Here is a 24511-nt window from a genome sequence, read left to right as displayed (position 1 = left end):
GTAGCTAAGGCTACAAAGTGCCAGCCTCAGATGAGTAACACAGCCTCATAGCCAACCTCTCTCCCTTATTTAGCTCCCCAGTGGCTCAGCGGGTAAAGAATCCGCCTGCAATGCAGGAGACACAGGTTCGATCCCTGGGTCAGGAAGATCCCCTGGAGAAGGAAATGGCAACCCATTCAAGTATTGTTAACTAGAAAATCTCATGGACAGAGGAGCCTGGCGGGCTACAGTCCATGGGGCCACAAAGAGTTGGACACAACTTAGCAACTAAACCACCACCGCCAAATCATGTGTGAATCTCCGGCTAAAGTTTAGTTAGGAAAATGGGAGTTTTTCACATTCAGTATAGTTTTTCACTTTCCAGCCTCTGCCACCCAGGAAGGCATGTTGAAATAGAGGTACTGAGCAAACCAATCAGAATCTTATCATATATGTCTGTCCCCCCTTGACCATTTTCTCCTAAACCTTCTTCTTTTACTTCTATACTACATTCTACTCCTGGAAAGAATTATCTGTTCCCACTGTCTCCACTTCCTAACCTCCCATCCTTCCTTCACTTACAAAGTAAGATTGCATCCTTCTCATAGTTCATGTCACATGACCTTTCAGTCTCCTTGCTTTGCCTCCCCCCTTCCCCTTCCACTCCTCTTAACCATCCTGCCAGTACTGCATCGGCACCTCACTCCTCCCAGTCTGTACTCTGCTTGGGTGTTCTGTCCCCCTGTGTAGCATATCTACCATACACAGATAATACCCCCCAAACATAATCCCAGCCATAGACGTTTCCCCAGGTTTCCAGTAGCATCCTGAAAGGGTCAACCTGCATATCACAAGCACTTCAAACTCAACATACTCAACCCACTACTAAACTCATCATCTTACTTCCAAAATCTGTTCCTCTCCCTGCATTCTATGTGTAAACTGCACAACTACTCACCCACTAGCTAGACTCCTGGAAGTCGATTTCATTGTCCTCTTTTCCTTTCTGTTCCAACATTCAACCTGTCCCTAAGGCCATAAATTCTGTGGAATCCTCTGAGTTTAACAGGTGCTGTTTATAAAGAAAGACTTCAGATGTGTTCATTCTAGCACTTTATTGGAAATTAATTGTGTACATCAATGAAATCAGATCAAAGTAAAAGCATCATTTTCACACAATAATATCCTGAAAACCTGTGCTATCTGCTTACATAATTTAACCAATCTCCAGATGCTCCTAGTTTTGGCCAAAAAGCTTGAGTAGTCCAGAAATCTCTCTATACATATAAATATAAATCATAGCATTCAAAATAAACATTGTTGTTTGAGTTAGTTTCAAATTCCTGGGAACATCTCTTAAAATATAAGTCTATACCTTGGAATGGTTGTAGTGCTGGTGGGAGGGAATGAAGGGAGTATGTGTTATGCAGGAGCTGGAGCAGAGGGGCTCGCAGGGGATGGGGGCTGAGATCCTGAAAGCTGGCCAGGGAACTCAGCCACTCTGCATTTGCCAACACTGCTTGAGTGTCAAAGCTTTGGGACTCTAATGCAGAATGAGGTCCATCACCCCAGATCCCTTGTCATTGCCAAAAAATGGTCGAGCCCCCTCCAGATTGCACGGGGGCAGAGCTTCTGGTGTCCTGGGAAGATCCACCCATCTCTCTCCCCTGCCACAGTTAATTCCCTCCCAAATTAGAAAACTAGAGGGAGTGGCACCTCAAAGAAAATAACATTGAGCCACATGCTGTTGGTCCCTTGGAATGAGGACAGGGTGCTTTTGCTTCCTTTCACCTGAGGGTCACTGGCAAGGTTGCTCTGCCCCAGTGTCTCCCTCACCACCTTGAAGGCTCTCATCAGTAATAAGGGTCTATGGGTCTTCAAAGCTTATCAGCATCCAACAGTTAACACCTGTGAATCTGCTCACTAACAAGCTTTAACCTCCACCAGGTCATAGGTTCTCACAACCCCATGAGGTAGGACGGCAGGGAGCATGATCCCCGTTTGGAAGATAAGGAACTTGGAACTCATGGAATTAGGTCCCTGGACCGAACTCACACCGCTGGCCAGTGGCAGAATCAAAGCCAGAACTCAGGTCTCCTCACATATCGAGCTCCAGAGTCCACGCTGCAAAGTTCCCCCTGCTGCTTTTCTGGGAAAGGGGAAAATGCTGGGGGGCCAGGACGCTGTCCTCATCCCTCACCCGCCCCTCCTGGGAGGTTCTCAGACGGCCCCATTTAGGACAGGATGGGATCGCATGCGATAGATGATGACCGCGGTGGCCGGGCACAGCAACAAGGAGGTCATGATGACAATGGTGGCCAGGATGATGAGGACAATGACCCAGATGTCCAGGATGTGCTTGGGGAGCACAGCTTCCATGGGGATCTGGCTGGTGGCTTCCATGCTGCTTCACCCTGCAACAAACAGGAAAGAGCAAATCACCGTTCTGAACCTTCTCCCTGCCTTCCTAGTCGGATAGAAACCTGCTCTAGGAGTCAGAAGGTACGTTACCTACCAGCTGCTGTGTACTTATTGATGTTGCCTGATTAATAATAATAACAGCCTCATTTACTGTGGGCTTCCTATATGCCAGGCCCTAGGCTAAGCACTTTATGTGTATTAACTCACTCAGTCCTTACTTCAACCACCAACCCTCTGAGGTAGGGACTATTATCGTCGTGCTTTTTTATTTCTTGGCCTTTATCTTCAGTTATTTCCACTTAAGAGACGAAGACACTAAAGCCTTAAAAGGTGTAGATGTAGTTAATTTGCCCAAGGAAGCAAAGCCAGATGGGTAGGACTCCAGAGCCTCCATGTTGAACTGTTAAACTATCATACCACCAGTCTGTTCCCTCATCTGTAAGGTGGAAAATTCATTGTTTTTGGTCCTGCATCCTTTCTCCTCTTCTGGTAACAGAACGTCCTCTTTTCTGGAGAACCTACCTTTTCTGTGTGGTTTAGTTAAGGCACGTACCTGAGCACAGGGAAAGACATGTGACCTAAGCTTGGCCATTACAAATCTCCATAGCCTCTATTCAGGGATAGGCAAATAACTAGGGCTAGGTCAACCAAAGTCCTCCCAGGACTTTTATGTACAAACTATTGAGAAAGATGATTCTTTCTGTTGGGATTGCTAAAATGAAAGGATGTGAGTCTGGAAAGGATGGGCATGGGGCTATCTCACCAACGTGTGAGAGGATGTCCTAGACACGGAAAGAGAAGTGGAGTCTTGACAACCTCGGGTGAGCACCCCAGCCCAGCCAATCTGATACCATCTGCAACCCTGGACATCCCAGGTATATACGCGAATAATACTCTGGTTTTGCTGAAGCCAGTGTCAGTTTTTGTTTCTCTCACTTGCAGCTAAAAGATGTAAATCAGTTGTCCCCAAACTTTTTGATTCACAGCATCCTTTGTGTCAGTAATTTTCTCACAGCACTCCAGGCCAAAAGAAATACCTAGCAGTTCCATTTATTATGTAGTTAGGTTCAATTTACTAAGCATTTATGCCCCAACAAATGCGTGGCTGTTTGAAAAAAATAATACACACAAATTGAAAGATAAAAATCTGTATTTCATTCTTAGCCAGTTACTTCCTAACGACCTGTGTGCAACTGTGAGGCACTGCACAACTTCTTGAGCTTTGGAGTCAGATGGGACGGGGCCATGCTCACTTCCTCTTCCTCATTCATTTGTGCACAGTGCTTGCTATTATCATCGCAACCGCCGAAGACTCAGCATCACAAAATGTAGCACCACCAAAAGGAATGCAGTATGATTAATGTCAAACTGTAAACTGTCTTGACTAGTAGTTGGCACAATGTCTGAGAGGTGTCAAATGTCAATATTCCTGTCAAAAATTTTAAAGATCCCGCAGCCCCCAGACACACACTTTTCCAGTGAGTTCCCTTTGGCTCCCCAGGTAAGTATGCAACCTGGAAGCCACAGGTGTGATACATTCCCTGCCCAGAAGTCACAGACTAGAACAATCTCCTATGGTTCCTTCTAGATATAAAAGAGCTATAATTCTGTGATTCAAGGTCCTGGGCAAAATTCCCAATTTCAGTCCTATTTCCTGCTTCTACTTGCATCAGTAACCTTTCCTTTTTAATGCTTTTTGGCTCCATGCCTACTGTGGTTGCATTAAGTAAGTTTACTGATTACCATACCCAAAGTACAGCCTCCAAGACATGCATACCAGGAAGTTTGTTTCTGCAACGTTTGCTATAGAAACCAACACAACAGAAGTAGCCGTATATAGTAGAGTATATCCATATAATGGACCACTGTGCAGCAATTTTCATTCATTTATTTAACAAATATACAGTGCTTGCTACACACCATACATTGTTCCAAGTCACTAAATGCCATAAACCATGCTAAGTGAAAACCACCTTAGGACAGTTTAAAAAATGTCGATTCAAGGTCCCATTACAGATGAATTGAATTAGACTCCAGAACGGCCTTGTTCCCCAAGCTTCCCAGGTGATTTGAATACGCAGCTGGGTTTGGGAACCTCTGGACCAGATGATCTCTATGGCTTCTACAACTCTTCCTAGCTCCATGTTGTGGGAACTGATTCCTCTGTGCTCTGTAGTCAGTCTGGACAGATGTGGGCAAGTTCTAGGATGGAGGAGAAGCCTCTGGCAAGGCTCTCCAGGCCACCGGATTATCAGGCAGGGGGATTATCAGGTCTTGGAGGAAGAGGCACAGGCCGGCCCTGCCTCAGCCTCAGAAACAAGGTCACTTTCTCCAAGGTCTAAGGTACTGAAGCGTGAGTCACAGGAGACGCACACTGTTGAAGAGGGACGGGGTGGGGGAAATCATCCGTTGTGGTCTCCTGATTACATCAATAGCTAGCTTGCCTTGGGCCAAAAGAACCCCACAAAAGCCCTTTCCGGTAAACCAATTAACATCAAACAGTCTCTGGAACTCCAAATGCCAAGAACACATAATCTCCCTGGCTGATTTTCATAAGGAAAACCTGTCATTTACAGGAACTTGAGCTCCAAGGCTGATCCACAACCAAAACCCACTGAAGCTAGCATCAGCCTTGTTTACTAGGTGGCAAAACTGAGGTCCTGAGGTTTTCCCTCGTCTTCAAGCCCACCCCCTTCCAGAATAATCACTCAAAGACCTAAATCTGATCAGATCACTGACCCTAACTGAAACAAATCAGAACAAATAGATGAATAAAAGAACTCTGTCTGTAATCTGTATTCTAGACTATACCACTATTACTTTCTCACACATGAAATTGTTTAAAACCCAATCACAAAAACAGATAAAATTGGAGCTGCTCTAGATTGCTGGGGAGGGCCCAGAGAGAGTGGGATGGGGGTCCTATCCCATCAGCAGAGCTGAATAAATATCCTTAGAGCAGACATTAAACACTAGACATTAGGGTGCCCACCCCCTTCATATATACAATTCAAACTAAAAGCAATACTAAATCATAACACCAAAATATACATGTTATGATGAAGTCATTTTTTTTCTTGTAACTGAAAAAATCTGAGAACATAATTCTTCCCAGCTATTTTTCTGGTGTCCCCTCTTAGCCCAGCCTGCTCACTTGGTACAGCAGAACTGTTTAGCTGCTCCTTGACCCCCTGGGCTTCTCAAAGCACAGACTGAAAGCCACAGGCTGTAATGTTCTCCGAGGACCCTTCTGGAGCCACTATTCCAGGGCTCTAAGGCTGAACATACACGTGGCCAGGTGTCAGAGGGCACCGGGAGCTCCGTCTCCCCGTTTCAGTCCTCTTAGTCCTCCCACGTGCTCTCTGATGACCTGCTCCCTCCCACGTAACAGAGATTCCAGTCACTTCCACCTCTCCCCACTGTGAAAGAAAAAAAATTTTTCCCCCAAATAGTGACTACACAAACCATATGTTCAGCACTATTAATGGCATGCTAGAAAATTTTACTTGAGAAAAAGCAGAACTCAGCTAAGCTGCTGCTAGCTGACTTCTATTTGACCTCTGGCATCTGGGTGATTGGCGCCTTGTGAGGATGTAAAACTGGTTCTTGATACATCTAATGAGTAACTATAGATCAACAAGCTCATTGTTTGCTTTGCAGATATATTACTTGTGATTTCTGATTAATAGGTCATGTCAGAGGATATGGCACAAACCATTCATGTCACAAATTTAACCTTATCATTGATTAAAAATACAATGTTTTTATGACCATGGGAGGCAAAACAGCAGTCAGGCCTAAATTCTTGTTAACTCAAACTGGCATACTTTATCTGCTATTTACCTCATTTTTAATGAAAGATGAACTTTAACATATATTCAATATGTTTGTCTAAAAGACTATGTTAAAGTCACCTTGAACGGACAAAGAAGCTACTGCATTGTCAATCACGGGTGCCTTCCAGGCCCTATACCACCTGTCCTGTGACCTGGAGACACCCTGGCTCCACTTTAGACCACAAATTTAAGCAGTTTAGACAATTAAATGGAAAAGTTAAGAAATCCAAAATGACTATTTTGTATCTACTAACAAGACTAAGTATAAGAGTAAAAAATTGTAGTTCCTTCAAAGGAGGAAAACATTGTACCTTCTCCAAAGGTAGAAAATTCATCCCATCCATCAAGTAGTCTATATGGTCCAAACTAGGAAGGAAAGTACAGGTTCCCTGCTGCCTGATTCTGAAAGATCAAGTTTTACTTCTGGGACTACTTTTCTTAAGCAACTGAAAGTTCATTTACAAAATAATAATAATCCTTCCAGTCAATTCTATCATCTGGCAAATATTCTAGTGCCAACTATATATATATTTATACATATATATATATTTCATAAATTAAAATTTTTTACAAGTCAGAACTATTAGAATAACTGAATTCAAAGTGTCTCATCTGTGCTATCTACTTTTCAACTGTGAGACTCCCTTCCCCCACAAGTAACTTTCACCTCTCTGATACAGCAATGAGGTTTTTGGTTGAGCACTATCAGGACTAGTAACTCTGTCTAGGTCCCATGGGGCCCACCAGGCTCCTCTGTCCATGGGATTCTCCAGGCAAGAATACTGGAGTGGGTTGCCATTTCCTTCTCCAGGGGATCTTCCCAACCCAGGGATCGAACATAGGTCTCCTGCATTGCAGGCAGATTCATTACTGTCTGAGCCACCAGGGAAGCCCCAAAATCACAAGAATCACACACAAAAAAATAGTAGTGGCATAAAAACGAACACACAGATCACTGGAACAGAATAGAGAGCCCAGAAATACTCCCACACACATATAGTCAATTTACTACAAAGGGGGCAAGAATATACAATAAGGAAAGAATAGTCTCTTTTACAAATGGCACTGGGAAAATTAGACAGCCACATGCAAAAGAATCAAGACTAGTATCTTACACCATGTATAAAAATTAGTTCAAACTAGATTAAAGACCTAAAACCATAAAACTAGAAGAAAGCATAGACAGTAAACTCCTTGACGGCAAGGATTCTTTGGATCTGACTCCAAAGGCAAAAGCGACAAAAGTAAAAATATTTGTGGGACTACATTAAACTAAAAAGCTTCTGCACAGCAAAGGACACTATCAGCAAAATAAAAAGGCAACCTATTAAATGGGAGAAGATATTTGCAAAGCATATATCTGACAAGGGGTCAATAATCAAAATATATAAAGAACTCATACAACTCAACAATAAAAAAAATTGATTAAAAAATAGGCAGCATGGTAACCATAGTCAAGAATATTGTATTGCATATTTGAAAAGTGATGAGAGTAAATCGTAAAAGTTCTCATCACAAAATATATTTTGTAACTTTGTATGGTTACAGATGGTAACTAGAGTTATTGTGGTGATTATTTTATGGCATATACACATTGTGAATCATTTATGTTGTACACCTGAAATTGATATATTGTTATATGCCAGTTATCCCATCACTTCATGGCAAATAGATGGGGAAACAATGGAAACTGTGGCTGACTATATTTTTCTGGGCTCCAAAATCACTGCAGATGGTGATTGCAGCCATGAAATTAAAAGACGCTTACTCCTTGGAAGGAAACTTATGACCAACCTAGACAGCATATGAAAAAGCAGAGACATTACTTTGTCAACAAAGGTCCACCTAGTAAAGGCTATGGTTTTTCCAGTAGTCATGTATGGATGTGCGAGTTGGACTATAAAGAAACCTGAGCGCCAAAGAATTGATGCTTTTGAACTGTGGTGTTGGAGAAGACTCTTGAGAGTCCGTTGGACTGCAAGGAGATCCAACCAGTCCATCTTAAAGGAGATCAGTCCTGGGTGTTCATTGGTAGGACGGATGTTGAAGCTGAAACTCCAGTAGTTTGGCCACCTGATGCGAAGAGCTGACTCATTTGAAAGGACCCTGATGCTGGAAAAGATTGAGGGCAGGAGAAGAAGGGGTCGACAGAGGATGAGATGGTTGGATGGCATCACTGACTCAATGGACATGGGTTTGGGTGGACTCCAGGAGTTGGTGATGGACAGAGAGGCCTGGCGTGCTGCAATTCATGGGGTCGCAAAGAGTCGGACATGACTGAGCGACTGAAATGAACTGAATACCTCAATTAAAAAAAAGAAAAAGAGATGGAATCTGTAAAGATCAGGATTTTCATTTCTGGTAATGTCAAGCTATATAATTTTGACCTGTTTTCTTACCGAGGACAACTAGAAAAATTAGACCAAAAAAAACATCTGCTCAAAAGCACTAAGAAATAGCAAAATAATGAAGGATTACGAGGCTAAGATCTGGGAGAAGACAAATCCAGGGAGGTAAGCCTGGTATTTGAAACAGCATCTCCCTTAGTGAAGGACGGAAACTAACAGTGTTTCTGACAGACTCAGGAGTATAAGACTGCCAAGGCAGAGAGAGTAAAACCCTTGCATTTTGGGTTTGGACTTCAAAGAGCACTCTTAGTGCTAAGAGTGAACAAGAAGTATACTAATCCCTAAGACTGCATGCAACCCAGCTTTGAATCATCACAGTCCTTGAAATTCAATTAAGCTTGTTCTAGATTGCTAGTACCTACAGGTGTCTGGCAGAAGCAAACTTATATCCACTGTAGAGGAGATAACAGCACAATTCAAACTTTTATTCAAATTTCTTACTGAAATATAATGTCCAATCATAACTAAAAATAAGTAGCAATGAAAAAAGACAAAATGACTAGAATGTAAACACCAGAAACAACAAACAATAGAAAAAGACTTACAGGGGCTCTAGATATTGGAGTTGTCAGACACACACATTTTAAGTAACTCTGATTAATATGTTTGAGGAGAAAATAAGATTGAGAATTTTGACAGAGAACTGAAAACTATAAGAAAGAACACAACAGGTTTTTTAAAAGAGCCAAATAGAAATTCTAGAACTGAAGAACACAATAATTGAAAATAAAAATTCAGTGAATGGGCTTAACAACAGATGAAACATAGCTGAAAAAAGAATTAGTGAACTGGAGGATCAGAGGGAAAAAAATATGATGATGCAGGGAAATAAAAGGATGAAAAATAAACTGGGTGAGGGATATAGAGGAAACAGTGACACAATACAAATCCATGTAATTGGAGTCCTAGAAAGAGAGAAGATAGAATGGGGAAGAAAAAACATTAGAGTAAGAAATAGCAGAATTTTTGAAAGCTGATGAAAGATATGAATTCACAAACTCAAGAAGCCCTATAAAGTTCTAGTTAGATCAAGTGAAATCCCTAGTTAGGTGCATCATCATAGTAAATCTGCTGAAAATCAAAGACAAAGGAAAAAAAGATTATATTCAAGTGAAAACCAATTAGACTGATAGCTAACATCTCATCAGAAACAATGGAATCTAGAAAACAATGACTTCTTTAAAGTGAACAAAAATAACTGAGAATTAAGATGAAATAAAATTTCAGATAACATAAAATTTAAATATTCAATAATAATAAATAAGGAGAAGAAACAGAATCAAAGTGTTCTTATTTTCTGGGAAAGGGCAAAATAACCAATAACACTGAACTCTGTGAAATTAAGGATGTATATTGTAATCTCTAGGGTAGCCATTTAAAAGTAGTAAATCAGTACAACAAGAGAAAGAGGGGGAAAAATAGAACATGTGAAACAAATAGAAAGCACATAAAGAATAGTAGATTTAAACCAAAACTAACAAAAACTATCAGAGTATATAAAAATATAAATACTTTTTACAAGAGACACATGGGGGTTCAGAAATATTGAAAGTAATTGGAAACAAAAGAAATACCATCTATCATGACCTGTCTCTTGAGAAACCTGTATGCAGGTCAGGAAGCAACAGTTAGAACTGGACATGGAACAACAGACTGGTTCCAAATAGGAAAAGGAGTACATCAAGGCTGTATATGGTCACCCTGCTTATTTAACTTATATGCAGAGTACATCATGAGAAATGCTGGGCTGGAAGAAACACAAGCTGGAATCAAGATTACCAGGAGAAATATCAATAACATCAGATATGCAGATGACACCACCCTTATGGCAGAAAGTGAAGAAAAACTAAAGAGCCTCTTGATGAAAGGGAAAGAGGAGAGTGAAAAAGTTGGCTTAAAGCTCAACGTTCAGAAAACTAAGATCATGGCATCTGCTCCCATCACTTCATGGGAAATAGATGGGGAAACAGTGTCAGACTTTATTTTGGGGGGCTCCAGAATCACTGCTGATGGTGATTGCAGCCATGAAATTAAAAGGCGCTTACTCCTTGGAAGGAAGGTTATGACCAACCTAGATAGCATATTTAAAAGCAGAGACATTACTTTGCCAACAAAGGTCTGTCTAGTCAAGGCTATGGTTTTTCCAGTGGTCATGTATGGATGTGAGAGTTGGACGGTGAAGAAAGCTGAGCACCGAAGAATTGATGCTTTTGAGCTGTGGTGTTGGAGAAGACTCTTGAGAGTCCCTTGGACTGCAAGAAGATCCAACTAGTCCATCCTAAAGGAGATCAGTCCTGGGTGTTCATTGGAAGGACTGATGTTGAAGCTGAAACTCCAATACTTTGGCCACCTCATGCGAAGAGTTGACTCACTGGAAAAGACGTTGATGCTGGGAAGGATTGGGGGCAGGAGGAGAAGGGGATGACAGAGGATGAGATGGCTGGATGGCATCACCGACTCGATGGACATGGGTTTGGGTAGACTCTGTGAGTTGGTGATGGACAGGGAGGCCTGGCGTGCTGTGATTCATGGGGTCACAAAGAGTCGGACACAACTGAGGAACTGAACTGAACTGAATGAATTCTGTAAACTAGTAGAGCTGTTTTACCATTGAACAAAGTAGACATTTAAGTAAAAAGTATAACTGGAGATACCAAAAGACTCAATGATTTTTTATTTTTATATACCTAATCTCAGAATTATCAGAAAAATAGACAAATTTACAATTATGGTGGGGGAGTTCAATACATCTCTCTCAAATATTGATGGAACAAAATAATTTTAAGAATCACCTAAAGACAAAGATGACCTCTTAACATTAGTATTTTTTTTTTACAATATATGATTTCAAATAGAAAAACTAATTTAAAATAAGTTAAATTTAAATTATTTCCTCAATAGCTCAGATGATAAAGAATCTGTCTACAATGCAGGAGACCTGGGTTTGAATCCTGGGTCAGGAAGACCCCCTGGAGAAAGGAATGGCAACAAACTCCAATATTCTTGCCTGCAGAATCCTATAGACAGAGGAGCCTGGCAGGCTACAGCCCATGGGGTTGCAAAGAGTTGAACATGACTGAGCAACTAGTACAACAACAATGCATAACTATATATTCATGAACAGTATTGGAAGAAAATAACTTGAAGGATAATTATGTAAGAATAAAGGGAAGCATAATATATTGTGTTCCAAAAGCAAGTTCAAAGCAGGGTAGTTTTAGTGTAGGACCAAGTAAGTTTTAGAACTGATTTCACATGCTAAGTCATTTGACCTGACTCAGGAAAGAATATGCTCCAGTTACAACAGCAAACAGGCTATTTCTGTAAAACAATGGCAGGAAGCAGAATTCTAAGATGGCTCCCACAGTCTGTTCCCTAGAGTTACCCTGTGATTAGGTTAGGTCACATAACAAGGGTGAGGGATTTTGCAGATGTAATTAAGGTTCCAGAACTGCTGGCTTTAAAGTAATCAGAAAGATTACCTTGGGTGGGTCTGACTTAATAATGTGGAAGTCTAAAAGAAGGCTAAAACCTTCCCTAGGTCAACAATACTTTTCTGCTGGTCTTGAGGTGCAAGAAACAAGTCTACCAACAACCTGAAAGAGCTTGTGGGCAGATTCTTCCCTATTGGGTCCCCCAGATGACAGAGCAGCCTGGCTGACATCTTGACTGCATCTCTGTAAGGACCCAGCTAAACTGTATTTGGACTCCTGACCCAAGGAAACTTGGAAGATTATGAAAGTATGTTTTAAGCCACTAAAGTGTGGTAATTTGTTACGGCAGCAACAGAAAACTCATACAGCAACATTACATCCTACTGGGCTTGTTTTGTGGAGATGAAACTTCTACAAACCAATGATATTCTAGAAATCCACACAGGACTTAGACACTAGCTACTTTAGTCTACCTTCCGTTTTACAGATGAAGGACCTGACTTACCCAAAGTCACCAAAGCAATTTAATGGCAGGACTCAGGGGACAACTCAGGTCTCCAGATTTGCAGTGCTCTTTTTCAACTCCATCACTATCCCATTTCAGATGGGAGTCAGGAGAAGACAGTGGGGCATCAGGTTGGAGTAAGCAGTGATAGAGAATAAACTAATATAAACTAATATACTAATATAAAGTATATATAAACTAAATATATAGAATAAACTAATATAAAGAATGAGAGCCAGCCAGGCTTCCTTGTTTTTTATTGAAGTATAGTTGATTTACAACGTTGTGTTAATTCCTGCTGTATAGCAAAGTGACTCAAGTTATACATATATATTCTTCCTCATATTCTTTTCCATTATGGTTTATCATAGGATAATGAATATAGTCCTCTGTGCTACACAGTAGGACCTTAGTGTTATCCATTCTATACACAATAGCTTACATCCGCTAACCCCAACCTCCCACTCCATCCCTCCCCCAACTTCCTCCCCCTTGGCAACAACAAGTCTGATCTCTATGTTTGTGGTCTGTTTGTGTTTCATAGGTAGGTTCATTTGTGTCATATTTTAGATTCCACATATAAGTGATATCATATGGTATTTGTCTTTCTGTTTCTAAATTACTTCACTTAGTATGATAATCTCTAGTTGCATCTATGTTGCTGCAAATGGCAATATTTCAGTATTTTTTATGGCTGAGTAGTATTCCATTGTATATATGAACCATATCTTTGGGCTTCCCCTGTGGCTCAGCTGGTAAAGAATCTGCCTGCCATGAGGGACACCTGGGTTCAATCCCTGGGTTGGGAAGATCCCATGGAGAAGGGAAAGGCTACCCACTCCAGTATTCTGGCCTGGGGAATTCCATGGACTGTATAGTCCATGGGGTCACAAAGAGTCAGACATGACTGAGCAACTTTCACACTTCACTCACCACATCTTTATCCACTCATCTATCAGTGGACATTTAGGTCGTTTCTATGTCTTGGCTATTGTGAATAGTGCTGCTATGAACACAGGGGCGCATGTATCATTTTGGATTAAAGTTTTGTCCAGATATATGCCCAGGAGTGGGACTGCTAAATCATATAGTAATTCTATTTTTAGTTTTCTGAGAAACCTCCATACTGTTTTCCATGGACTTCTTGACTATACCATTTTACTGTGTAAACACCTAGGGGAAACTTTAGGCTCAGAGTCCTAAGCAACTTCCTCAAAGGTGAGGCAGTGAGATGGTTTTCCAGGAACACACAGACACACCCCCAAAAAGCAAAGCAGGGTCCTGTCAGAATCACTCATGGATATAATTCCACCCTTTGTAGTTCATCTCTTTGACTTAAAGTCCAAATACAAATCAACCCAGTGAAGAAGGTAAGGCTAAACCTTGTAACTTATTTACTCCTCACCATGGGTAAGAACATCAGAGAAGAGAGGGAGACACCAGAATCCTACTTGTAATGAGAGATTTCACCAAACTGGAGGGGAAAGCTAACATGCATAGAAGTTGAAAACTGGGAGAGGAATGGACTTTGCCTGGATTCCAGTTTTTCCCCAGCACTGATTTTACCCAACACAGTTCTCCTCACAGAATGCCTTCCCTCTTTAGTCAGTGGTATAGTTACTGAATAAACATTTCTTAAATCAACAAATTCTCAGACTACTATAATCTGGTAAGGTGATGGAAGCTCTTAGAAGTATAGAGAATACTTGGAAACAGCAGGGAAATATTTCTGAAACACTCAGACTACAGAGTAGTGTTAAAAGGCCAGACTAGGAGGCCAGTTGGCTTGTATTTAAATGTGGCTGTTTTAAATCCAAGAGATTTACCACTTTCTAGCTGACTTGCCTTGAATAAGTTACTTAAACTTGCTAATGATTCCATTTACTCAGCTGAAAACAAAAATGGGAAAATAATAGTCTGCCTTATTGAGTTAAGGAGAATTCCATGAGATAATCACATATTGTACTTAGTAGTGTTCTGACAAACAGTAAGCACTCTACAAATGTTCATCCTTTGATTAATAATCCCTGACCATAGGGACTCTCTGGCCTAAGCAAATATTCACCCACTTTGGCTAGAGTTTGGTAACATCCCTAACTTGGACTGTACTTCACTTTATCAACAAAGATGATAGATGCTTGAAAGTAAAAGTGTCAGTAGCTCAGTTATGTCTGACTCTTTGCAGTCCCATGGACTGTAGCCTGCCAGGTTCCTCTGTCCATGGAATTTTCCAGGCAAGAATACTGGAGTGGGTTGCCATTCTCTTCTCCAGGGGATCTTCCCGACCCAGGAATCGAATCCGAATCTCCTGCCTTGCAGGCAGATTATTTACCATCTGAGATGCCACAGAAGCTGATAAATGCTTACTCCATATTAATGATGTTTTTTTAATCAACCAGCAGCAGCATTGGCTAATCTGACCTATTTTTCCAGTCCAAGTATGAAACTAGTAGAGTAGCAATTCAGTCTAATTCAATAAACATTCATGGCACTGTGATTAACACTGGGGAGTAGATGTGGAGATAAATACAGTGTTTTTCCTTAAGAAGCCCACATTCTTCTGGAGGAAAGGACATTAATTACAGTCACAAATTGCAATGAAAGGCAGAGAAGTGGACTGAAGGTACAAACCATATGCCATCTCCAAACAGGAAGAAAAGCAGAAAGAGTACTTGATTTGAATTCTGTTTTTCACCCATAGAAGTGTGACTTTGGGCTAATTATTTAAAATCTCTAAACCTTGATCTTCTCATCTTCCAAATAAGAACATTAGAAGCATTGCACTGCAACATCCTATTGTGAGGATAATAGGAGATAATATGTATGGAGTCCTGGAAAATAATAGATGCTCAAAAAAATATTAATTCTCATGCCTTTGTTTTTGTCTACGTAAAATAGAAGACTTGACCCAAAAGTGGGGTTTTTGATATGGACTTTGAATATATGTAGGAGTTCAAAAGAAAGAAACGAGGAGAAAAGCAGGGTTAGTAGAAAACCATCATCAACAAAGCCCAGAGCTGATGAGGTACTTGGTATATTGGGAGCATATGTAATGCTAGTGGCTTTGGCAGGAAACCTAACCTTTAAAAGCTGCAGTTTCATTTGTAAAAATGGGAATAATATTAACTAATAATAGTAACTTCTTCATGGGGATGCCATGGAAGTTGAATGAGCTAATGCATACAAAGCACTTACTTGGACAGTGCCTGGTACACAGTAGCGTGTGTGTGCTTAGTCGCTCAGTCGTGTCCGACTCTTTGCGACCCCATGGACTGTAGCCCACCAGGCTCCTCTGTCCATGGGGTTCTCCAGGCAAGAATACTGGAGTGGGTTGCCATGTCCTCCTCCAGGGGATCTTCTCGACCCAGGGATCAAACCCAGGTCTCCCCATTGTAGGAAGATTCTTTACTGTCTGAGCCACCAGTAAGGGCTTCATAAATGTTAAACTGAGCTAGTGACCATAGCTCCTAAAGTCACACAAAGTTCAGTGGCCCCTACCACTTAGTTTAGGCACCATGACTGCTCTGTGTCTGATCAAGAACCTGCAGTGACAGTTTCATAAACAAACAGCCTTTGATGTCTTCCCATCTTTAACCTTCCACCGGAAATTCACACTCTCCACACCTGAACTGCAGCTAACAGTTAACTTTTGAGAGACTGCCAATGGCTATCCAACCAGTTTTACCACCAAGGAGTTTTCCAAGGAAGAATGCAATAAAAGAAGTGACTTCCTGCTGCTTCAAGCTTAATTATGCCACAGTGGGAGAAAAGGCAGATAGAGGCAGGTGACTTCCTGAAGGTGTGGCCTTAGTCCATAGCTCTGACTGAGCACCCAGTGCTGCTGTTTCCTTTCCACTAGACACAGAGGCCACAGAGGAGGCAGCTCGAACCAGCTCTGAGTCACTGATGCTGGAAGAATCTCTTGAAGCATCTTGCAGAATGTGAACAACAAAGTAATGGTTCACAGGGCAGTAGACTAGGGGGTTTACCTGCATGGCCTAGTTCACAGCACCTCATCCTGAGGCTCCACCCTCAGAAACAGCAGGTGAGATTGTCAGAAAAGAATGAAGCATTTAGGCCAGACAGAGAGGGCAACTCCGGAGAAGGCAATGGCACCCCACTCCAGTACTCTTGCCTGGAAAATCCCATGGATGGAGGAGCCTGGCAGGCTACAGTCCATGGGGTCGCTAAGTCGGGCATGACTGAGCGAATTCACTTCCACTTTTCACTTTCCTGCATTGGAGAAGGAAATGGCAACCCACTCCAGTGTTCTTGCCTGGAGAATCCCAGGGACGTGAGAGCCTGGTAGGCTGCCGTCTGTGGGGTCACACAGAGTCGGACACGACTGAAGCGACTTAGCAGTAGCAGAGAGGGCAACTCAAGTACCAAGAAGGGATCCCACTGGCCACCTGGTAGCTGGGCTACCTAGTGACTTATATCCCAAGGGCTGGTCCCATTTCAAGACCTTTTTGTTTGCTGTTCGCCCTTCCTAGAATGCACTAGATCGTCTTAGATATTCCCTTCAACATGCAGTGTCTCAATGACCACAACCTCAACTTTTAAACGTTACGTCTTTGAAAAAGCCTTTCCAGACCCCCTCTATTAAATTACCACCTTCATCCACCAGCCATTCTCTGTCTCATACCTTGTTTTATTTTCTTCACACACTTTTCACAGCCTCAGATTAGCCTGTTTGCTTGTTTGTTTTTATTGGCCATCTTTGCTGACTCAAATGCAAATACAAAGAGAGAAGAAGCAAATACAAAGAAGAGAGAAGTCTTTTGTTCACTGCTGTTCCCTCAGCACCCATCACTGGCCCTATCACACAGTAAGTGTCCAATGAATATAAGACTGACAAAGAAATGAATATGGACAGGCTGGGAAACATTAGATTTGATCTTAACTCCTGGAACTGAGTGGGGGAGGTCCAGAAAGGATGCTTACCCCCGTTCAATGACCTTAAAGTCAGAACGTTATCTTTTAAGTAAAATGACACCCTCTGATTTGATCTCTGTACATTCCCAAAGGATTATGGGGCCTCTTTCTTTCCCAGGTCACCCTGTATGTACTAGAGGAACAAGCACTGGCCTTTCTGAATAATATCCTCTAGACTTCCCTCCTCCTGACTTTCTTGGGCTGGTGGTTCAAATTCAAGTTTCAATTCCTTGTGCTCAGGAGCTGGGCATTGAGGTAGGTGTAGGGGTTGGGGAGTTGCTGCCCAGAATATGGACTTTTCTCTCACTGTTCTCTAAAGAGGACAGGGAGGCTGATAAAAGGGGAGGGGACTCCTCATGCCAAGCCCAGTGTGAAATGGCCATCCCAGCCTCATATTTACTCTTGGAAACAGTGTTATAGTTAGCTTCAAGCATTTACCAACTCAGCGAGGAGTCCATTTCACCAGGGACCTTTGTTCCAAAGAAAAGGGCCAGAGGAAGGAATGGGCAGGACACACAAGTATCAAAAATGTGAAACAAATCAAACCAGAGGATTTTCTCCAGTGACCCCAGGTCTCTGGAGAGAACTCTGTTCTCATTTTACCCCAATTGGCTTCTATCGCCTTCAAAATTCTTAACAGTATAAAGAGTTATTCCCTGCCTGAGTTTCTATCTGCTCTTCTGTGGCTGGAAAAATGGAAAAACACCAAGATATTTCAAAGACATCAGAAATCAAGCCAGAGCTATTCAAGACTGCACGTACCATCTGACCCAGCCAATCACAGAGTCTTAGAAATCAGCAGGGAGCCAGCAGAGGAGAAACCCAGGCCCAAATCCACAGTATCCTGTTTAAGCCTCCACCGTCCATCATTGCTATTTGCCCCTGACTAAGTGCCTGCTGCTGCTGGGCTGACAAAGGAGACTCTCCATGAGGTGGACTGTTGGCCGACTGGGGGGAAGAGGGGTCTCATCGATAGAGCTGCAAGTGCATGCACCACAGTGGTGGAAATCTCCTGCCAAGATGTGTGATCCAGAACAAGTCACTCTCCTAAAGTGGGCCTCGCTGTATATGGTAGGCAGAAAGATGACCCCACAGAGATGTCCACGTCCTGGTCCTCAAAACCTTGAATATGAACAAGGAAGCATGACTCAGAGGGAGGAGCCAAGAGAATAGGCAAAGGGACTTTACAGATGTGATTGAAGTTAAGGACTTTGAGATGGGGAGATTAGCCTGATTATCTAGGTGAACCCAATCTACTCACATGCATCTTTAAAAGTGAAAAGGAAGGCAGAAGAGTGGGAGAAATACGACAGGAAAAGGATCTGACTCACTGTTGCTTACTTTGAAGATGGAGAAAGGGGGCTATGAGCCAAGGAATGCAGTGGCTGGAGAAGCAGGGAATGCTCCTCAGCTTGCACCCAGCAAGAAAACAGTGACCTTGGTCTTACAACCACAGAAATGAATTCTACCAACAACTCAAATAAGCAGGGGACTAAGTCCCCTCAAAGCTCCAGAAGGAAACGCAAGCTGATGATGCCTTGATTTACTCTAAGGAGACCCATACTAGACCTATGATTGCTAGGACTGTATTACAATATATTTGAAGCCATTAAATTTGTGGTGATTTGTTACAGCATTAGAAAATGAATGCAGGGTGCGATCCTAAATATTTTCCTCTTTCAAACTGAGCTTCAGTTTCCTGTAGGTCAATAGGAGAGGATGGACAAGGTGACCTCTAAAGGGCCAGCTCTCAAAGACTGACTCTGCTGCCCCTAGAGCCCTGCCCCAGTCAGGATGGTGTTGGGTTGGCAACCATTCAAGAAAACCTAGAAAAGAGTAAGGGAAAAGATGAATCTTTAAAAAGCCCCAAGATGTTCCCTAAGATGCCACCAGGGCACTCAAAGAGAAAGGTCTCCTGTTTTGCCCCCTCGTTACTTCTCTGACCAAGAAGAAGGAAGCGGGAAGTCTGGGAGGGCTAGACAGATGTTTCACAGTCCCTCAGTAGAGGCCAGAGCACCAAGTTAAGAAGGATCTTCCCTCCCTATAGAGGTTTGTTGAAAAGCCCTGAGTGTCAGTGTCAGCCTGAGGCAGGGAGTTAGGAGAGATGTGTATGCCAAACGTGTCATCTTAATTGTAACTGATCTAGGGAGCCCAGTTGGCTTCTCTGTCTTTTCGTCTCCCTCTTCCATGTCTTTTTCCCTATCCTATCCTATGCAGTGGGTCATCAGCAATTCACATGCCCAATTAGCCCACCAGGATCCAAATCACCAAAATAACGAAGCTGTATGTGTACACAACTAAGCAGTTTGAAGTACACAATTTAGTCACTGGATCTGTTTTGCTGTTTTCTGATACGCCAAGAAGTTATAATTCTGACCTGTTACCCTTCCTGTTTCCCTAATTCTTAATCTTTACGCCAGATGGACACCACTGTCACTTGAGGTTCACTGTCTGTGAGTGAGCTGAACTGATACTAGGGGCCCTAGTGATTCACTGGTCCAGAGGCTGCCAAATTCTCACTTAACTCCCCCAGGTCACCCTGTTAGTAACTGACAGAGGCAAGATCTGAACCTAGATCCCCTCAATTGCAATGAGGTTCAGAGCATAGGCCTCGAAGCCAAACGGCCTGGGTTCAAATTGCAGCTCTGCCACTTATTTCCTGTGTGATATGTGTGAGCCACTCTCTCTGGACCCCAGTTTCCTCATCTATAAAATGGATGCAATGATGATCCCTACCTTATAGAATTATGGTAAAGACTAAATGAGTTAATACATGTAAAATACTTAGAATAATATCTGGCTAGTAACAAGCGCTCAGTAAATGTCAGGTGGCTCAGTGGTAAAGAATCCACTGCCAATGCAGGAGATGCATGTTTGATCCCTGGATCAGGAAGATCCTCTGGGAAATGGTAACCCACTCCAGTATTCTTGTACAGGAAATCCCATGGACAGAGGAGTCTGGCGGGCTACAGTCCATGGGGTCACAAAAGAGTTGGACACAACTTAGCAACTAAACAACAACAAATATGATTATTGTTACATTATTCAGCTTACCTGGCCAACCAGGCAGGGGTCAGCAGGGTGTGGTAATACCAGTGTTTACTCTTATAAACTATGAGTGGGAGGACATGTGCCTGTCTTTGTTACCACTGCCAATAGCGACAGTGTAAGACAGTCAAGATAAAGATCCTCTGTCCTTAGAAATATTTTCTGGGTTTCTATTAAAACATAGAAGAAGAAACAGAAGAAGTGCTTTCATGGAGAAGAAGCAGAAGCACTCTTCTTAAAAGAAGGGTCAGAATATGGCTGGGAAAGCATCTAAGGTTGTACCTACCTCTTATTGTCCCCTTAGTCTGACACCCCAGAGCCCTATATGTGACCCAGCCATATTCAGCCCCCAGAGCATCTAATTGGTTTTCTGTCTCAAACACCTCACCACAGCCCAGGGATTCTCAGGCTGGGCCAGAGACGGGAAATCCCCAGACCTTTTTTGCGGTGGAGCCCACAGTGCTGATGCTCTGAGTGGTCCAGTGTTTGGAAGATTTGATGGGGCATGACTTACAACCCCTGTGGCATGATTCATAACCCCTAGAAACTGGAGGTCTCAGCTGGAGCAGAGAAGTGCTTCTCCTTGGCTTTTTTTTTCTTGTGTGTTACTACAGAAGTACATGATGTCCTGAAGCCCAGCTGAGCTGTCTCGGATGTGCTCAGAGGATTGCTGAGTGGCCTGAAAAACCCCCAAAGCACATCCAATTTAACCACAGACACCCAACTTTTCCACCTCCACTTCCTTATTTTACGGGGATGGTGAAGGCAAGGTCCAGATACAGAAACCCCTCAAGGTACTCAGTGTTTCCTGACTCCCAGGGAAACAGTTCTTCCCACCCCAACCCCCAACCCCACCCCTTTACAGTCCTGCGGGACTCTGGACTATTTACCCCCCACAGTGGGATCACAGATCCTAGCAGATGATCAGGGAATCTTCCATAATCGAATGACTGAGGGGCTCTCACCGCTGTAGCCTAGAGCTTTGAGGGAATCTGTAGATAAATGGGTGACACAGGAGCCCCCAGGTGCCAGCAAGACTAGAACAAGTGAGTCAGGAAGAAACAAGTGGAGCTGCCTGAGGAAGAGCCCAGCCTGGCCACTCAATCCAAAAAGCAACCTTAACAGTTGTATGAGGTTTTTACGATTTATATCTCTCTTTCACTCAGTAAGCAGTATTGGGCGTCCTGTGCCAGGTGCTGAGGATGAGAGACAGAGCCTACCCTCAAGGAATTTGTGGAGGGGGGTCAGAGGTGCCGGAGAACTGGCAGTCGGAACAACCCCTAAGTAAAAAGGCAGGAGGGAGCTTGAGAGGAAGGCTGCTTTGTCTCCAAGATACTTTGAACTTTCCCTTTCTCATTTGATCGGAATGCAAAGGGTATTTTCTCCATTTCACAGACAGAGAACTGCTAGTAACAGACCACGGCTGGAACCCACCACCCCCGACTCCCAACTCCGGGCGCCTTCCACGCAGGGCTCTGAGAAAAGTAAGACAAGAGAGCCTGCTGCTCTGGGGGGTGCAAAGCCCCAAAGTGCCAGCGCAGCGCCCACAGCGGGTGCTCAGGCCGGGGAGTCGAGCTCCGCCGCCGCGACCGTAGAGCAAAGAGATAGCAGAACCTGCTCGAGGAAGGGGCGCGCTTCCCCCTTCCCTACCCGCCCCCCACCCCCGACCACGCTCAGAGGCAGGGAAACGCGGTACAGACCTGCTTCCCGGAGGGCTAGAGCCCACCCATACGACCTCTGGCCTCCAGGGAGGCCCAAGATCGAGCGCCGAAGGTCGCTGGAACTTAAGGGCGGACAGAAGGAGAAAAGAAAAAGCAAAAGTGGTGAAGAGGGAGAAATGGGGCGGGGGGGGGGCGTACAAAAAGAAGGCAGTTGGGAGGGCACTTGGGTAGAGATAGCACGAGAGCCGGAGCCCACGAAAGGCACCCGATGACCCCACTCACCCGAGATCCGCGCAGCTGCTTTGAAAACCCGCGGCCACCGCCGCTGCTGGATCGTGCCAGGTCTGCGAAAAGTTTCTGGGGCAGAGGCAGCTGGAACGCTTCTCTAGATGTCCTGGGACGGCGGGCTCCAGCAGCGGGATGCGACCCCTGGTCCTCCGACCTCGGCCGTCAACGTGCGGGGTAGCTCGTAGCTGCGGACAGGCGGGAGCGCGCAGGAGTGGCCGGCACGCGCAGCTCGGCACCCGGCTCGCTGTGCTCCGGAGGTTGTGGAATGTACGGCCGCCAGGGACCTCCCCGGAACGCCAGGGCCCCGGCAGCTGCAGCCCCTCCCCCAGCTCCCCAGGAGGCTGCACAGGAAAGAAGAAACTGAGTCTTGGCTCCCGAGAGTGCAGCTTGTCACGCACACGCCTTGTGACTTTAGCAATCACTTCTGTTGAGGGTCTCATTCCCTTGTATTGTAAACCGAGAGAGAGTTGACCTAAAATGTGTCCTCTGTGATCCTTTCCAGCTGTAGTCTTGTACGTGGGAAAGGTGGAGTTTGGTTCGAATGGAGGTTTGAATCAAGGAGCAGAACTCAAAGCTCCTCCTTTGCAATGTACTGAGCATAGGATCCTTAACAAGAGGCTTCATCTTCCTGACAGTTGTTTTCTCTGTAAAATGGGGGCAGTAACACCTGCCTCCCAGTCCTGTTGTAGGGACAGAGTTGGAGGGCCACTATGAAGTTGGTTGGTTGTCTGCTGTAACTTGCTTCTGCGTCTCCTGTTTATTTTATGCTAACAGTGAAAGGGCCCAATCTTAAGGCCCATTAGATTCCAGTGTCTGAGAGGCCTCCCAGGCCCTACCAGTTCTCTGCCCCAGCTTCCACGGGACAATGCCAACTCTGCAATCTCCTACACGCCTCTGTGATCCACCCAATGAGGGGGACTCCCAATCCCAATTTGGCACCTACAATATTTAAATTCAGTAGCCCAGCGTTCTTGGCTTCCTTGGTGGTTCTAGGGGTGAAGAACTCACCTGCCAACGCAGGAGACATAAGAGATGCAAGTTCCATCCCTGGGTTGGGAAGATCCGTTGGAGACCATGGCAACCCACTCCAGTATTCTTGCCTGGAGGATCCAATGGACAGAGGAGCCTGGCAGGCACAGTCCATAGGGTCGCAAAGAGCAGAACACAACTGAAGTGACTTAGCACGCACACCTACAGCACACAGCGTTATTCAGTCTTACTATTCTAAAAAACAGGGCTCAGACCTTGAGCTCTGGTTGCATCAGTGCAATCTTGAGGAGTCTTAGAGCCCAGATGTGTTTCAGTTTCTTCCTTTGGCCAAGAGATATGTACAGTAGGAACCATCCTTGCCCAGGACTAAATTTTGTGTGGTGTAGGCACCAGACTTAACCCCTACTGTTTTCCCTGAGTCAGTGATAGGATCAGCAGAAGTGACTTTTAAATCATCCCTACTGGATGCCAGTTTTTTAGAGGGAGAACAATGAGGATGAAGGGGGCAGACATGAAAAATGACTTGAAGAAAATTCTAGCAATTGTTACCCAACAGCATGTTTTAATGAAAAGGGATCCTAAAGTACCCAGAGAATTCTGAATGGTTGAATACAAAACTGGTGACAGGGAAAAATTAAAAAGTTAAGGGAGGACAATCTCAACACAAAATGTTCTTTGGCTAGTGGAGGGAAAGAGGGGGTTCCTTTGGGTGGACCTCTGGTAACTCCAAGTACCCTATGTGAATACTGGCTCCTTCTTAGGGACTGCAGAGGCCCCCGACAGAGCCAGTTACAGCCAGGCTTAGTCTGCCTTCTCATTTGGCAGTGTCTCAGGCTCTCTTTTGGAGAAGGAAATGGCAACCCACTCCAGTATTCTTGCCTAGAGAATCCTGTGGACAGAGGAGCCTGGTGGGCTGCTGTCCATAGGGTCGCACAGAGTTGGACACGACTGAAGCGACTTAGCATGCATGCATGCCTTGGAGAAGGAAATGGCAACCCACTCCAGT

At 43.9% G+C, this 24511-nt stretch overlaps 2 protein-coding genes across 6 annotated transcripts in view; one reads left to right on the top strand and one right to left on the bottom strand.

Annotated features, from left to right (window-relative positions):
- Positions 1 to 24511, top strand: part of DCTN4 (dynactin subunit 4) — a 143554-nt gene that overhangs the window by 63942 nt on the left and 55101 nt on the right. For 2 of the 5 annotated variants that reach the window (XM_081495861.1, XM_081495862.1), the window contains one exon: positions 17261 to 17411. The exons of the other annotated variants lie outside the window; for them this stretch is intronic. In XM_081495861.1, coding sequence (XP_081351987.1) covers positions 17316 to 17411 — 96 coding nt within the window. In that variant the 5' untranslated portion in view covers positions 17261 to 17315. The remainder of the gene's footprint in view (positions 1 to 17260; positions 17412 to 24511) is intronic. 5 annotated transcript variants of the gene reach the window in all.
- SMIM3 (small integral membrane protein 3) lies at positions 1080 to 22768 on the bottom strand. The gene is made up of 2 exons (XM_081495871.1): positions 22510 to 22768; positions 1080 to 2393 (listed from the first exon to the last, which is right to left on the bottom strand). Exon 2 carries the CDS (start codon positions 2380 to 2382, stop codon positions 2200 to 2202), a length of 183 nt encoding a protein of 60 aa, XP_081351997.1. The 5' UTR covers positions 2383 to 2393; positions 22510 to 22768; the 3' UTR covers positions 1080 to 2199.

Source organism: Giraffa tippelskirchi, chromosome 6, assembly GCF_054371585.1.
Source record: "Giraffa tippelskirchi isolate mGirTip1 chromosome 6, T2T-mGirTip1v1.2.pri, whole genome shotgun sequence".
NCBI classification, from domain to species: domain Eukaryota; kingdom Metazoa; phylum Chordata; class Mammalia; order Artiodactyla; family Giraffidae; genus Giraffa; species Giraffa tippelskirchi.
The sequence above is the reverse complement of the archived record's forward strand: the minus strand, read 5'-3'. Positions and strand labels throughout refer to the sequence as shown.

Excerpts from the sequence above, each read along its gene's own strand:
- SMIM3 (XM_081495871.1), bottom strand. The coding sequence starts at position 2,382 with ATGGAAGCCACCAGCCAGATCCCCATGGAAGCTGTGCTCCCCAAGCAC.